The sequence below is a fragment of the Vigna unguiculata genome, chromosome 1, assembly GCF_004118075.2.
Source record: "Vigna unguiculata cultivar IT97K-499-35 chromosome 1, ASM411807v1, whole genome shotgun sequence".
NCBI lineage: Eukaryota > Viridiplantae > Streptophyta > Magnoliopsida > Fabales > Fabaceae > Vigna > Vigna unguiculata.
Genome location: NC_040279.1, coordinates 31,597,478 through 31,611,145, shown reverse-complemented (window position 1 = coordinate 31,611,145; position 13,668 = coordinate 31,597,478). Strand labels below are relative to the sequence as shown.

General features: G+C 35.1%; 2 protein-coding genes across 7 annotated transcripts; one reads left to right on the top strand and one right to left on the bottom strand.

Moving 5' to 3' along the window:
• Positions 1 to 1,028: 1,028 nt before the first annotated feature.
• LOC114177402 (type I inositol polyphosphate 5-phosphatase 4-like) lies at positions 1,029 to 5,615 on the top strand. Of its 4 annotated transcripts, none has more exons than XM_028062747.1 (13): positions 1,029 to 1,623; positions 1,708 to 1,795; positions 2,149 to 2,217; positions 2,425 to 2,512; positions 2,624 to 2,728; positions 2,814 to 3,438; positions 3,520 to 3,713; positions 3,811 to 3,919; positions 4,021 to 4,169; positions 4,320 to 4,587; positions 4,872 to 5,077; positions 5,168 to 5,285; positions 5,394 to 5,615. In XM_028062747.1, the coding sequence occupies exons 1-10, from the start codon at positions 1,594 to 1,596 to the stop codon at positions 4,513 to 4,515; spliced, it is 1,653 nt and encodes a 550-aa protein (XP_027918548.1). In that variant the 5' UTR covers positions 1,029 to 1,593; the 3' UTR covers positions 4,516 to 4,587; positions 4,872 to 5,077; positions 5,168 to 5,285; positions 5,394 to 5,615. The 4 variants fall into 4 exon arrangements, with proteins under 4 accessions (XP_027918548.1, XP_027918556.1, XP_027918541.1 ...); XM_028062755.1 differs by having other exon boundaries at positions 1,030 to 1,623; positions 2,425 to 2,463; positions 4,293 to 4,587; XM_028062740.1 differs by having other exon boundaries at positions 1,030 to 1,623; positions 4,293 to 4,587; positions 5,008 to 5,077.
• A 1,567-nt stretch (positions 5,616 to 7,182) lies between these two features.
• Positions 7,183 to 12,958, bottom strand: LOC114176514 (pentatricopeptide repeat-containing protein At1g03100, mitochondrial). Of its 3 annotated transcripts, none has more exons than XM_028061590.1 (2): positions 12,764 to 12,958; positions 7,183 to 9,982 (listed from the first exon to the last, which is right to left on the bottom strand). In XM_028061590.1, the coding sequence occupies exon 2, from the start codon at positions 9,925 to 9,927 to the stop codon at positions 7,573 to 7,575; it is 2,355 nt and encodes a 784-aa protein (XP_027917391.1). In that variant the 5' UTR covers positions 9,928 to 9,982; positions 12,764 to 12,958; the 3' UTR covers positions 7,183 to 7,572. The 3 variants fall into 3 exon arrangements, with proteins under 3 accessions (XP_027917391.1, XP_027917383.1, XP_027917396.1); XM_028061582.1 differs by lacking the exon at positions 12,764 to 12,958 and adding an exon at positions 10,516 to 11,208; XM_028061595.1 differs by lacking the exon at positions 12,764 to 12,958 and having other exon boundaries at positions 7,192 to 9,726; positions 9,815 to 9,982.
• Positions 12,959 to 13,668: the final 710 nt, after the last annotated feature.

Genomic DNA, 13,668 nt, shown 5'->3' with positions numbered 1-13,668 from the left:
AGGTAGATTCAAAGCCTCCATGGAATTTTACCAACCAAATAATAAGAAATAAATTGGGTGGAAAAGGGAAAAATAGAAATGATTTTTGTCGTGTATATTGAAGACAATGTGAAAACATGGAGAGAAGTTAAAGAAGGAAGAAGAAGAGGAAAACGATCCTCCACACATGCCTCTTTATCTTTTCTCCTCTTTAACTGCTTTCTCCTACATCACCAACTTCTTACATTAAGATCAAACCTAACTTTACTGTCCCTGCCACAACTACCAGTCATGTATATTTCAAACTACTATACACTCTTCATTTCTAATCTAATCTCTTAACTTGTCCACTCATGTTCATGAAATTCACATGTTACACTTCCTAATTCCTTAGATATGAAAAATGCTGAGTGGGATTTCTAGTAACTTTTAATGTAAATTCCAACAAAATATTTGTTTTAATTTTCTTATATAGAAATGTTAGTAAATACCATTTAAAAAGACATTTAAATGTCTAAGCCTAATGACATCTTTAAATGCTGATTGTCTTCTTCTGTAATCACCAAGTATATAAAGTTTTTAAATTATATCCTTAATTAATCTCCTTTTTATGAAGTCCATTACATAATAGAGTAATTAAGCTCAAATCAAGGTTGGAATACGAAAAATTATTAAATGACCAATCACTAAGTTACACATGCTTACATTTTAAAAATATATATAATAGAGTAATTAATGACATTTAATTGGATGTTCATTAAAGGTTATTACAACACCACTCAATGGATTTCTTATACATTATTCAATCCTTAACTAAATAACTCTTATATACACTATTTCAATTATATATAACTCAAGACAAAAATAAATATTTAAAACATTTATATATAATTTTAACTTGTAAAAACACTAATTTCAATTATATATTTTTTCTTCTTAAAAATCTTTACAAAAGATATAATTGTAAACAGAATTTAAGTATTGAATCATTTGAGAACATCGATGAAGGAATGTGAGCATTACAAATATATAAGCAAACGTAGTTGCAGGTTATGTTTTGTTGAATGTGTGAGGTTGGGTGGGTGAGGTAAGCCTTGTTTTTGCGGTAAGTGAAAGTCCTCAACAGAGACTCCAACTTGCCTTCCTTCACTCTCTTTCAATTGTTTTTGTTGCTTTCCTCTCTGTACCTCAACGAGGTTTCTCCAAAACTCTCTCTTTCTTCATGTCTTCTACATTGTCTTCTTCTTCCTCTCTCCCCTCAAAACCTTAAACTTCACAACTGGTGCTGCACTTAATCATTTCTTCAGTCTTCACCTTCTTTAACTTCATCACATTGCTATCATCACCACAAGACGTTTTCCCCTCCCTTTTTCTATCTGTTTGAATAGAGATACATACATATACCAGAAGGTGAAAGTCAACAGAAATTAAGGTTGTCCTGTCCTGGTGTATAAACTTGTGTTCTGACTTTCACAATCTCCATTTTGGTGTGTAAGCGTAACCTCAGAAAGGAGGAGTGTTGATTGAAAGAAGGAATAGATTGTGTGACAGTAATTCAGTGGCTTTGTTTCTGAATAGAGAAAGCTACATGAAGTTGTGAGTTTTGCCCCAACAATGAGAGATGAGAACTCGAAGAAGAGCAAGGTTTGAGAAATGCAAGCTCTCTTCAAATTCATTTGCATTTGATTTCTGGGATTGGCATTGCTTACCCTGTTTTTCTTGTTCAAGCTTTCTTGGCCAAAAACATTGGTCAAGAAGTGGTTCAATATCAAGAGCAAAGCAGAGGATTTTCAGGCAGATGATGTTCTCTCCCAAGGTGATTCATCAATTTTCCCACTTTGATGTAATCCACATTCTAGGGCTCTCGTGATGCAAATATTTTGTTTTAAAACCAAAAAGGGCATCATTTCTGCTACTAGTCCTACTGATTTGTCTGTGTTTTTAAACAGTTATTTTTAAAATATTTTTTTATTGTCTGTTTCCATGGGTATGCGCATGCTACTTGCAGCACAAGATCTGCCCTTTGTTGTTTTCCTGCTTCCATGGTTTCTAATTCACCCTTTTGCTATAAAAAATAATTCTGCTTTATTTTGCCTTGTTTGATTGAGTAGGTGCTAAAATGACTGAAAAGAGCACAGCTTTGTTAACTTTACGGTTTTCCTTTTTCAGGTGTTGATGAAGAGTGTAGTAGCAACTACTCAGAGAGGGAGGCATGCACCATCAGGAAAAGCAAATCAGGTTCAATACCTTCTTCACCTTCTTTTCTCTTAGGACCACATCATTCCAAATCCCTCCACTAGATATGGATAAAAAGATACTTATTCAGACCACATTTTTCAGCCTTCATTTGTAAATTTATTTCTTTTTGCTCTTTTTTTTTTTCTCTTTTCTAGTTTTTCGCGTCCTACTAATTGCAGATGTTTAATGTCATTATTTGATATGTAGAGAGATCAAGCAGATGGTACTCAGACAGATCGCGAAGAGGTAAGAATGACCTTGATAAAGCTCAGGTTACAGATGTGTATAACTATAGGTATGATTCATGCAACTGTGTATAGAACTTGATTACCCTGGTTGTTACTATCGCCATGAAATTTGATAATTTTTATCCTATTGAGCTTCTTTTCGCCCCTTTCGAATACAGAATCTTTGCTGCCACTTGGAATGTAGCAGGGAAGTCACCTCCAAGTTATTTGAGTCTTGAAGATTGGCTTCACACCTCTCCACCAGCTGATATCTATGTTCTTGGGTAAATTACTGTCTGTATAATGTTCCATCTCCTTTACTTACGCAAAATTTCACATACTGAAATATTTTGAATTTTCATGGCTCAGGTTTCAAGAAATTGTACCTCTTAATGCTGGTAATGTTTTGGGAACAGAAGACAATGGTCCTGCAAGAAAATGGCTAGCCCTTATTAGGAGGACCTTGAACAACCTTCCTGGAACAAGTGGAGGATGCCACACACCTTCACCCCTCCCTGATCCTATTGTAGAGCTAGATGCTGATTTTGAGGGATCAGTGAGGCAGAAGACAACCTCTTTCTTTCAACGAAGATCCTTCCAATCCCTGAGTCGTAGTTTGAGAATGGACAATGATATGTTAATGCAACAAGCATGCTTTGATCGCCGTTTCAGTGTCTGTGATAGAGTGATATTTGGTCACCGAGCGAGTGACTATGACCCCAATTATCGATGGGGTTCCTCAGATGAAGAAAATGGCGCTGGTGACTCTCCAATTACAGCACAATATTCACCAATGTCGTATGGTGGTTGTTTCTCTGCAGAGGACAGTGATAGACAGACAGGCACAGGCCACTCAAGATACTGCTTGGTCGCTAGCAAGCAAATGGTTGGGGTATTTCTAACTGTTTGGGTGAAAAGTGATATAAGAGATGATGTTCACAACATGAAAGTGTCTTGTGTTGGCCGAGGGTTGATGGGATATCTCGGAAACAAGGTACATTTGACAATCTATTTCAATAGCAGAGTTTATAATGGACTAGGGAAGGAAACAATTTCATTGTCTTGGATTTTCCAGGGATCAATATCAATTAGTATGTCATTGCACCAAACAAGCTTTTGCTTCATTTGTAGTCATTTGACTTCTGGACAAAAGGATGGTGATGAGTTAAGGAGAAACTCGGATGTAATGGAGATTCTCAGAAAGACAAGGTTTCCCCCAGTCCACGACATGGGTGATGAGAATTCTCCTCAGACAATTCTGGAACATGAGTAAGCCCCTCATCTCCACTCATGATCTATACAATGCATTTCATACTTGGAGATTGTAAATTTAAATAAAACTAAACTTTTGATGTAACTGGTGTAGTCGAATAATTTGGCTGGGGGATTTAAACTACCGGATAGCACTTTCTTACCGTGCAGCAAAAGCTCTTGTTGAGATGCATGATTGGAAGACTTTGTTAGAGAATGACCAGGCATGTTACTATTTTGTTTCTTAACAAGTAATTTATGATTCATCTTTGCTCCTTTCCCATATTAGATATGTTTCTGATCGTTTGATATTTTTTTGTTTCAGCTGTGTATAGAGCAGAGGCAAGGTAGAATCTTTGAAGGATGGAACGAAGGGAAAATATATTTCCCTCCAACTTATAAGTATTCAAACAATTCAGACCGATATGCAGGCGATGACAGGCGCTCAAAACAAAAGAGAAGAACTCCAGCATGGTACTCTTCTTTCTTGCAAATAACTTGTGTGAATCAATGCTATTCCCTAATGAAATGTCCTGGATCATTATTGTGAAATTGTATCATTATTTATGCATACAAACCAAATCTATATTCATGAAGGTGTGATCGTATCTTGTGGTATGGAAGGGGCCTTCACCAATTATCATATGTTCGTGGGGAGTCAAGATTTTCTGATCACAGGCCAGTTTATAGCATATTCTTGGCAGACGTTGAGTCTATTAGCTGCAACCAAATAAAGAAAAGCTCCAGTTCCAGGATTGATGTAGAAGAGTTGTTTCCACATTCACATGGTTATGGCTACACTGATCTGCACTACTTTTGATGAATGCCAATAATCCTTATTCCACATGATCAACTTGACTATTATGAGAGAACTGAAGGTCTACCACGCAAGGTAATTTACCTCAACAAGAAAATTCCAATAAATATTTCCGTTGATTACATTTCCTTCAATTTCAAACATTAATGAAGGTCAAGGTCCAATATGCTCAGTACCTGTACTTCTTCTAAATCGTCTTTGTGATGAAAATTAGTTAGTTAATTGTGAAATGATCATACAGTTTAGGTATATAGCCACACCTAATTTCACCAAACAAATAGACATTTGTAACCACAAGATCCATTTCAAGGAATGTGTACTTATATTGTCAGTTCTTGCTTATTAATTTGAGTGTGCAGAAGTTGATGGTAGAAATATTTCAGAGATTTCTTGATAGTAATGGATTTGACCATGTCGTTCTTCCTAATAAAGTTTCTAGTTGAGATGTCATGCAAGCCTTATCCTATCCTTGACTTGGGGCCCCTACACTTTTAGGTGAGCAATACTGTGAGGAGTTTGCCAGCCAAAATCATGATCGAGACATTTACCCTCACCCCCAAACAAGGTTGTCCTTTGCCCCTCTTTCCTTTTCTTAGTTTCTCTACATTTTTTCTTTCTATTAACTTCTAACCTTCTTCATACATCATTGTTGCAGCTGCAGAGTTTGTGGCTATGCACCAACTATATATATTTGCGGCTCACAACCATATTGGCAGAATAATGGCTATGTGGGGCAAAATAAACCGCATGTTCTCATTTCTCGTGAAAGAGAGGTCAGTCTCTTAAATAGTATTTCGAAGAATTAGTTTAATGAATATAACTTAGTATGAAGTAGTAGTTTTACTTCCTCACAAATTTTCTTGTCTTTGTTATTACTGCAGGGTTTGAAGATTCTAACTCGGGGTTTGACTTATTATTCTTTAACACAACTGTGATAAGCCATGGGAATATTTGTACCATCCTACTGTATCCTTATAGAAAGCTTTAACGATAATCATTGAAGCTAACGACTAAAATTACGTTTTTGTTTTTCTCAACAAGTTGCAACGAAAAGGAAAAAGGAACTATACTACTTTCACTGCTTTATTGGCTTTTACCAGTAACTCATTATTTGTACCCAACGCTAAACTTCTTTTTCCTTTTGTTTCATTCTGATTTAGGCATGTTTCTTTGAGCAACATTTGTTCATTTCGGTCAATGTTTATTCTTAAAGGAATAAGTTCAATTCGCATAATGTTAACAAGAATGATGTTGTCTAAATAATTTGTAACACCAAAAACAAAAGCCTGCGGTCCTTCATGGATCGTCTGGTTTAGAATTTTTTGGTGATAAATATCAGAAAAGCTAATCCGTTAAAGAATGACAAAATTATTTTAGCTATGTAAGAGAAAAGGGTGTACGTAGTAAAGTGTACTTTTTCTTGACTAATTGATCCTTTCACAGAAGAAATTTTCTGACCCCAATAATGACTCACGTCTAAGTTGTCAAAATCTAAAATGTGGACCACCATCATGAATGCAACTTCCACTAACCTTCTCAATAAATGCTCAAGTAAACAAGTGTTTTGTAGGACAAAACCACCAATGAATCTGATGTTCAATCCATATACCCATGTTTTAAGTTAATGCATTCAAAGTTAGTGCCTTCACGCATTTCAGTTGTTTCTGCATTTTTCTCTTATCGAAAAAGGGTCTCTTTAGACAACACATGTGTTTTGCTTTTTATAAATCCCTGACATTTTTATATATTATTATACTTGCATTCTAACTAGTTACAAAAAAATTGGTCAAGCACGTTAACCTCATCAGGAGGTTTTTTGGCACTTAAATCAATTCAATGGAAGTAAAAAAGAATATAAAGCAACTGTTCCTAAGCACGTTAAGTTCGTTATTCTTGGTAACTGCCCAATTATTAGACTTTGTTTTGCAGCTAATATTAATCAAGTTTTGATTACGTCACTGTCAAATGCTAGTTTGTCTTTGTTCGCAAATCAGCACATCAAAAGCATCCTAATGACTGCAGTTTAAAGAGGCAACAACTTGAATAAGAAACAACTAAAAAAAGATAAAGAAAAAGTGTTTTGGCTCCCTACTTTTTTCCTTTTTCTAATAGTAGGTATTGCCTCGCCTTAATAAATTTTGAACTAAATTGAGATGAGTTTATTGCATAAATAAGTGTATGATTCACTGTATTTCAAGCACGACCATATCTCATTTTTTTTTTATAATGAGTGAACTTCCCGGTAATTTATAACATGAACACACACGTGTGGGTGTATAGTTCTTTTTTTCTAATTAGATACTCCTCTCAATACTTTTTACAATAAGAAAAAATATATGAAAATAATAAAAAACATGAGATAGGATACATGTTACTGATATAAATGGAGAAAAACATAAATTGTAAGAAGTTATTGAAGAAAATTGATGTTAAAATGGTATTAGTCTTTCTACAATTTTGTTGTAAAAATTGTCAGTGGCATGTTTCAGCAAGTGATATCATTGTTGGCGTAAGATTGTTGTTCAGTCTGTTCAGTAATTGTCTTCCTATGGCCCATTTCTTGATGCTTGCCCGTGTGCAGTGCAGGAAAAACCTCTTGTTTTTCCCATCCTGCTACTGTTATTAATGTATTATCCGGTTTATGATGTATAGCTAGCTGAGCCCTGCATGTACTACAAATTACAATCACGCAAGTCCATTTCATTTCATTGCTTGTGTCAGAAATCAGAATTCACAAATAACAATGTTCTCAGCCGAGCATGTGTTTGTCCCAATTGATAAAATACATCAACATATTTTATGGCCATGAACTATGTATGCATGAACGTATGTGCCACACCATCTTCTATTTGTCGCCTTAAAATAACGGAACTGAAGATGTATAACTTAAATTTTCTACATAAAAAAGATATTGGTTTATTCACATTGGTAGTACATTAGTGTTAACCCTGTAAACATGAGAGGAGATAGAACAAAATTAAACAGCCTTGACTTATGAAGTTGATGGTTTGAATTTTGAAACTTTCAAAAGCTAGTGCCTTGATTTGGTTGAAACTGTCATCAAGTCAAGCCTATCCACCTTTTAAAAGACAGGGCTGCTTCCCTTTTGCTTAGTTGGGATTCTGTCTGAAATTTCGGAGCCTTCCCTTTGTAAAGTGATTTATGGTATTTCAAGAATAGCATTCGGTACTTGTATTTGTCAATAAACATGTTTCCTTTTTCCATCATGATCACAACTTCATTGGCTCGAACGAAAAATCCACCCCTTACAAATGTATACAACACAGAATCAAGAAGTTCCTGATCAAACGTCATGGAGACGGAAGAAGCAAGACCTTTCATCTCACCCCACAGCTCTGTCACCTCTTGATATTTTCCTCCAGTGGCAGCATACCCTGTGACCATAGAATGAAAAGTTTGAGCATTTGGCAAGTGGCCTAAGCTTCTCATCTTCTTTAGAGCCTTTTCTGCATCTTGCATCAGTTTCTTCTTGCAAAAGAAGTGGATTACATTATTCCAGTCATGCACTCCACAGTCCACTCTCTGCCCTTCCTTGATTTCCTGTAACAGCTTGGTCATTAGCCCAGCTTCTTCAGTCCCCGTTCCATCTTTAGCCATCATGCCAGAATTTTGTTCAGTAACTCTTGGAATTCTAGCCTCTTTCCTCTCTTTAAATAGTTGAAGTGCTCCCTGGGTGTCTTGCTGAAGCACTCTGGATTGGATCATCGCCTCATAAGAGCTTGAGTCAAACTGGATACCAGCTATCCTAGCATCTCTCAGAAGCGATGTGACATCTGCCACCCTATTCGCTCTGCAATATGCTTTCAAAAGAGAGGAGTATACAGATGAACCAGTTCTAACTCCGGCTAGACGCATTTCATCCAGGAGATCATGTGCTTGGTCCAGCCATCCAAGTGAGATGCAGGCGTTAATAACATGAACCAAAGCTGAATTGTCATTGGAAAATGGAGAATCTTCTCTTTCTGCCTTGAGAAGAAACACAGCTAAATCTTTGGTCTTGCCAGCTTCTAGCATAGCTTTAACTAATTTTACATAAATTGTTTCAGTTGGTTGCAATATACCATGCTTGGTTGTGATCAAGTCCACCCGCATCTGCAACTTTGATAATAAAGAACCAAGTATAGCTTTGGACTCTGCCTCAAGCTTTGAGAAGTTCCTATCTTTAGAGAACTCCTCATAAGATAATACAGCACTTGAATTTGACCTGTTATTTTGTAAACTATCTAAATCTTTACTGTTGTTCAAACTATGCACAGAAGCCAGTCCAGGAGAACGGTTATGATCAATTCCATGTGCATTCATCATAAATTTGGCAGCTGCAAGAGAATTTCTTGCTTCCTTTGCTTTCCTAAGCATTTCCAAAACCATGTTTGATGCAGAATCTAGATCCCCAAATTTCAAATGGCATGTCAATAAACAATTATAGAAATGTCGAAACTGTAAATCAGTTAGATTTGGAGCTTCCTCTACGTGCCTTTGCAGCTTTTTGAGCTCTTCCCTTCTCCCATTTCTCTCGTATACACGTGCCATTATTATCAGTAAGTGTGCATCTGCTTTGACACCAATTCGAGGCATCATATCAAGAAGCTGTTCTGCCTTCCTAGATGACTCAAATAGGAGGCACCCTGCCAAAGCAATGCTAAAAGCAGCACTGTCTGGCTTCATGGCTATCAAAGGTGCATTGCTCTTTTTACGCGGCTCTACTCTATTGTTCTGGAACAAATAACCTATTTCAAGAATCAACTCAGCAGCAAGATAACTTCCTTCTGCTGTTTGTGACATGTGCGCTAAAACTGCAGACCAAGCAGTGGCTGGGGGAAAATGCTCCATATCTATCATCTTTCTTAAAATGGTTGATGCTGGAACTGGTAGTCTGGCTTTTGCAAGGCCAAAGCTGAGGTAGATAAGCACATCCTTTTCCAACAAATCTTGTTTACCTTTCTCAATAGCACGTTCTACCAACTCATAAGCCTTACCTAGCAATTTCGTATCAAGGCTGTCCACATAGCTTGTTACAAGCTTACTGATGACTGATTTTCTGGGAAACCCCTCCATGTGCATATGCTGCTCCAATAATTTCCACGAATAATCTAATTGATTCAAATCGATAGCATTTTGTATCTCCAAACTAACTTTGGCAGGGTCTTGAGCATGGATCAGGATTCTTTCAGCCACACTAGAGAAATATAGTCCCTGAAGAGCAAAATTATTCTCTGATCCCAGTAGAAATGCTGGTGAACTTGATTTAGCTAAACAAGAGACAGCCGACTTAACAATATACCTGACACTTTTGTCACTGGAAACTTGGGCTGTTCTATAATTGCATTTAGCAACCATGACACTTAAAACCAAAGGGATATCAGGCCCCGTTTTGAGCTTTCTCACTCCAAGCATCTTTAACTATAAGCAATTTTGGGAAGATGAATTTAAGAATGAAATCAATAAAAACCTGCACAATCATAGTGTCCTTGGTAAACAAAATGCATAACAAATGTTACACTAAAATAGTATAAACAAATCAGAGTTATACTCAAAACGTGGAATGAGCAGTGTTGAAACTTAGTTTCAACAAGAGGAGTCTGGTTAAACAAAAATAAAAGCAGGTTTAGAAGTGCATTATGGTAACAGCCAAAAATAAAATTGAAAATTCAGAATTATTACATTTGTAAGTACATAAAACATCTCCAGAAAACCGATATAATTATGCAGGTTAAAATTAAACTTTACTTATTTTAATTACATCTAACTTGTGACACAAAAATTAAAACTTGCTTTGGCATCATTCCTTAAGCACTTTTCACAAACTACAGACAATTATTACAAAGAAAGAAAAGAGTCGACAGACATGAACAACGGCAGAAACCCGATAAAAGTTTGAAAGTTGGTACTTTCATCACTATAAACAATTAAAGAAGTGAATATAATCTCATAAACCAAGTGGGTCGCTAGTAAGTGGGGAAAATGTAAGAATTAAGGTCTCACCAGGATATGAGTAAGTGGTTGATGCCCATGATTTCATTTCATTTGATAAACAGCCAGACAAGGCAGCGAACAGCAACCACTTGGTTTGTCCACTGCTCAGCTCTGCTCTGCCCATCAACACACACAAACCAACCATGAAACCACCGTACCCGACTTCGATCAGCCACCGTGGAGAGAGGCTAAGCCCTGAATCAGTTAATCAATGCCCTTGCTTTGGGTTTTAGTTTTATGGGCCAATTGCTTTGGGTTTTAGTTTTATGGGCCAATGGGGGTTTTTAAACGGGTCTTTCTTCCTTCACCTCCAAAATTTCTTCTACACCTCCGAACTTTCTTTAAATTCTCAAAAAACCCTTTGACCATTTAAGAAAACCCGTAGACACCACACCCTCAAAATTATGTCGACTTCCGGAAGTCAAAATATATAACTTCCGAAAGTCAAAATATATCACGAAAGTCGATTTTCGAAAGTCAAAATACATAACCAGAAGTCGACTTCCGGAAATCAAAATGTATCACTGAAAGTCGAATTCCGAAAGTCAAAAATCATCACCGGAAGTCAACTTCTGGAAGTCAAAAAATATTTCCGGAAGTCGACTTCCGGAAGTTGATTTCCGTAAGTGAAAAACAAGTTTTATTCTGAATATTTTCAATTCTTTTTAAAATTTATATTTTTTAACTTCTAATGATTTTTTTAGTTTATTATTTTATTTATTTTTTATGTTTTCATATTTCTTAATATATATTTTTTTAAACAACATTAATATCTATATATATAATTTTATTTTTATTTAATATACTGAAAAATAAATATAAATATAAAAATAAGTAAAATTAAAATAATATTAAACTTTAAATAAAAAAAACAAAAGAATACAAAATTTATTCTGCTTCATTTAATTTTATTTAATATTTAAATTCATTTTAAATAATAAAAATTTAAATTAAATAAAAGAAAAAAGAAAATATATATACAAATATATATATATATATATATTCGTTTTTTAAAATTTAAAATTTCATTATTTATATATTATTTATATATGTTATTTTAATATGATTTTTTTAATTTTTTTAATATGGAAATAGAAGGGTACAACAGATGCTATAATGATTAATTAACCAGCAGGAACTAATTCTCAGATCATTCCCAAATACCGACTTTTACATTATGCATTCTATGCTTGGACCTGTTATTGAAAGTCACAAAGACCCCCTCTAAGCTGCATTAGCTTGCCACATCTAAGTTTCATGATACCTAAATACAGTAATATATATTCTGAAGGGTCAAGGAAGAGTAATTTAATATTAAACTTCCATTAGTAAATGTCCAACCCCAATAATGGAAAAACAAAAAAGAACAAGTCAGTGATATGCCCTTCTTATCCGGCACGAAATAGAGCAAAATGTTTCTGTCATTTAAGAAAACCATGAACGACCCGATAAAATAAACCTCAGGATGCAGATGCTCCGAAGAAAAAAAAAAGAAGGTAAAATAATATCTACATGTAAAAGGACAAATCAATTTCACTGAATCACTGGACATTATACGCTCTATAGCAAACATGTGAAGAAAAACTCTTACAAATTTCTTGTGAACAAATTACCCCTCACTTGTATATATTATTTTGGACATATCACTAGTCAATATAGAATCTACAACAAAAACCGCCCAGGGAGAGCCAAAAAGGGAAATATGATCTAATATGAGTACAATGCAATGCTTTCCTATCAGTATCAAGAAGAAATACATTCAAAAATGAAATTGACCGAAAAAAACCTCTAATTCAGTTTCAGTGCATAACCCAAAACAAAACGAAACTGAAAGTTTCGAAAAATGTCTTAAATTGGAAGCAGCAAAAAAGAGACCAAACTCAGTTCTACCAAGAATACAGCAATGAACAAAGTCAAATGGGAAAAACCAACAACGAAACTCGGCGCTGGACACGGATTGACGAACCACTTAGCGTACACACAACACATAATTCAAATAGGGATTCCAGCCCTAACATTTCTCACCACTCGAAAAAAAAAAACAGTGTAATAACAAAAACAGGAACAAGCAAGTACGATAATTGCGACAAGTGGTAAAGCAAAATAGAGTCGAAATTCGAAATTAACAGAGCAATGGGTATTGGATCAACTCCAAACACAGCCAAAATCAACGCAAATTAAGTATCATCCCTCACTCAATTAATTAAAAATTAAAAAAAAAAAAAGACAAGAGAAGGGACAGAGGAAGGTGATTTACCTGGCAGCGAAGAGAAGCGAAGAAGAAAGGTAATTGGAGAGATTGCGAGGAGAGAGAGAAAGAGAGAGAGCGCGATGGAGAGAAAGGAAGCTTAGGAAACGGCTCGCTGAATTAAGAGTTAACAATGTGAATGTGAATGTTGTGCGTTTCGGTTTGCGTTACTTCCCCTTCCCTAGGTTTTGTTTTTCAAATATGCAAACTAGATAATACTTACAATATATCTTTTTATTTTTCAGTATTAATTTATCCTTGTGATTTTACATTTTATGAATCTAATTAATTAATTAATAATTAATAATATACCATACCATAATTTAATTTCAATTAATTTATGTTTCCCTTTGCGTGCTCCAATTCACCACTCTCATTCGTTATGGTGCTGCTGCAGCAAACCAACGAATAACTCTCCGCATATTCTAAATTCCTTTTCATTTTTCTTCCCCACAACTTCTGGAATCTCTAGTTATTTATTTATTTATTATTTATTAATTTTTTTTCAACTCTCTTTTGTTTTTATTTCCGTGCTTCAAACTATCATCAGAATTATTCTATATTCGTATTCACGTTTGGTAGACATGTGAATCGCGCGTGGACAACAAAAAATATAAAGACTCAACTCAACAACAACGATGTGTTCTTCTTTTTCACATGAGAGGTTTTATTTTAGATTACAGTGGCCCATTCAATTCCGTAACTGGCTACGTTGATTTGGATATTGACTCTTGATTTCGTATGGACCAGGTAATCCACCCGTTTATTCTCTTTTTTGTTTCCAAATATCGGTTTACTTAACTTATAAAATAACATTGAATAAAATATGACCATTTTTTTTTTAAATTCTTCGTTTATTAATGATGTGATATTAAAAAATATTTGTATGTTGCGTGTATAGTGAGCACCCATTG

Bases quoted from the DNA above. Each gene is read 5' to 3' on its own strand.
- LOC114177402 (XM_028062740.1), top strand. From the start codon at position 1,594: ATGAGAGATGAGAACTCGAAGAAGAGCAAG. The intron at 1,796-2,148 runs GTGATTCATCAA...TTCCTTTTTCAG, and splicing joins AGATGATGTTCTCTCCCAAG to GTGTTGATGAAGAGTGTAGT. The intron at 3,714-3,810 runs GTAAGCCCCTCA...TAACTGGTGTAG, and splicing joins CAGACAATTCTGGAACATGA to TCGAATAATTTGGCTGGGGG.
- LOC114176514 (XM_028061590.1), bottom strand. From the start codon at position 9,927: ATGCTTGGAGTGAGAAAGCTCAAAACGGGGCCTGATATCCCTTTGGTT.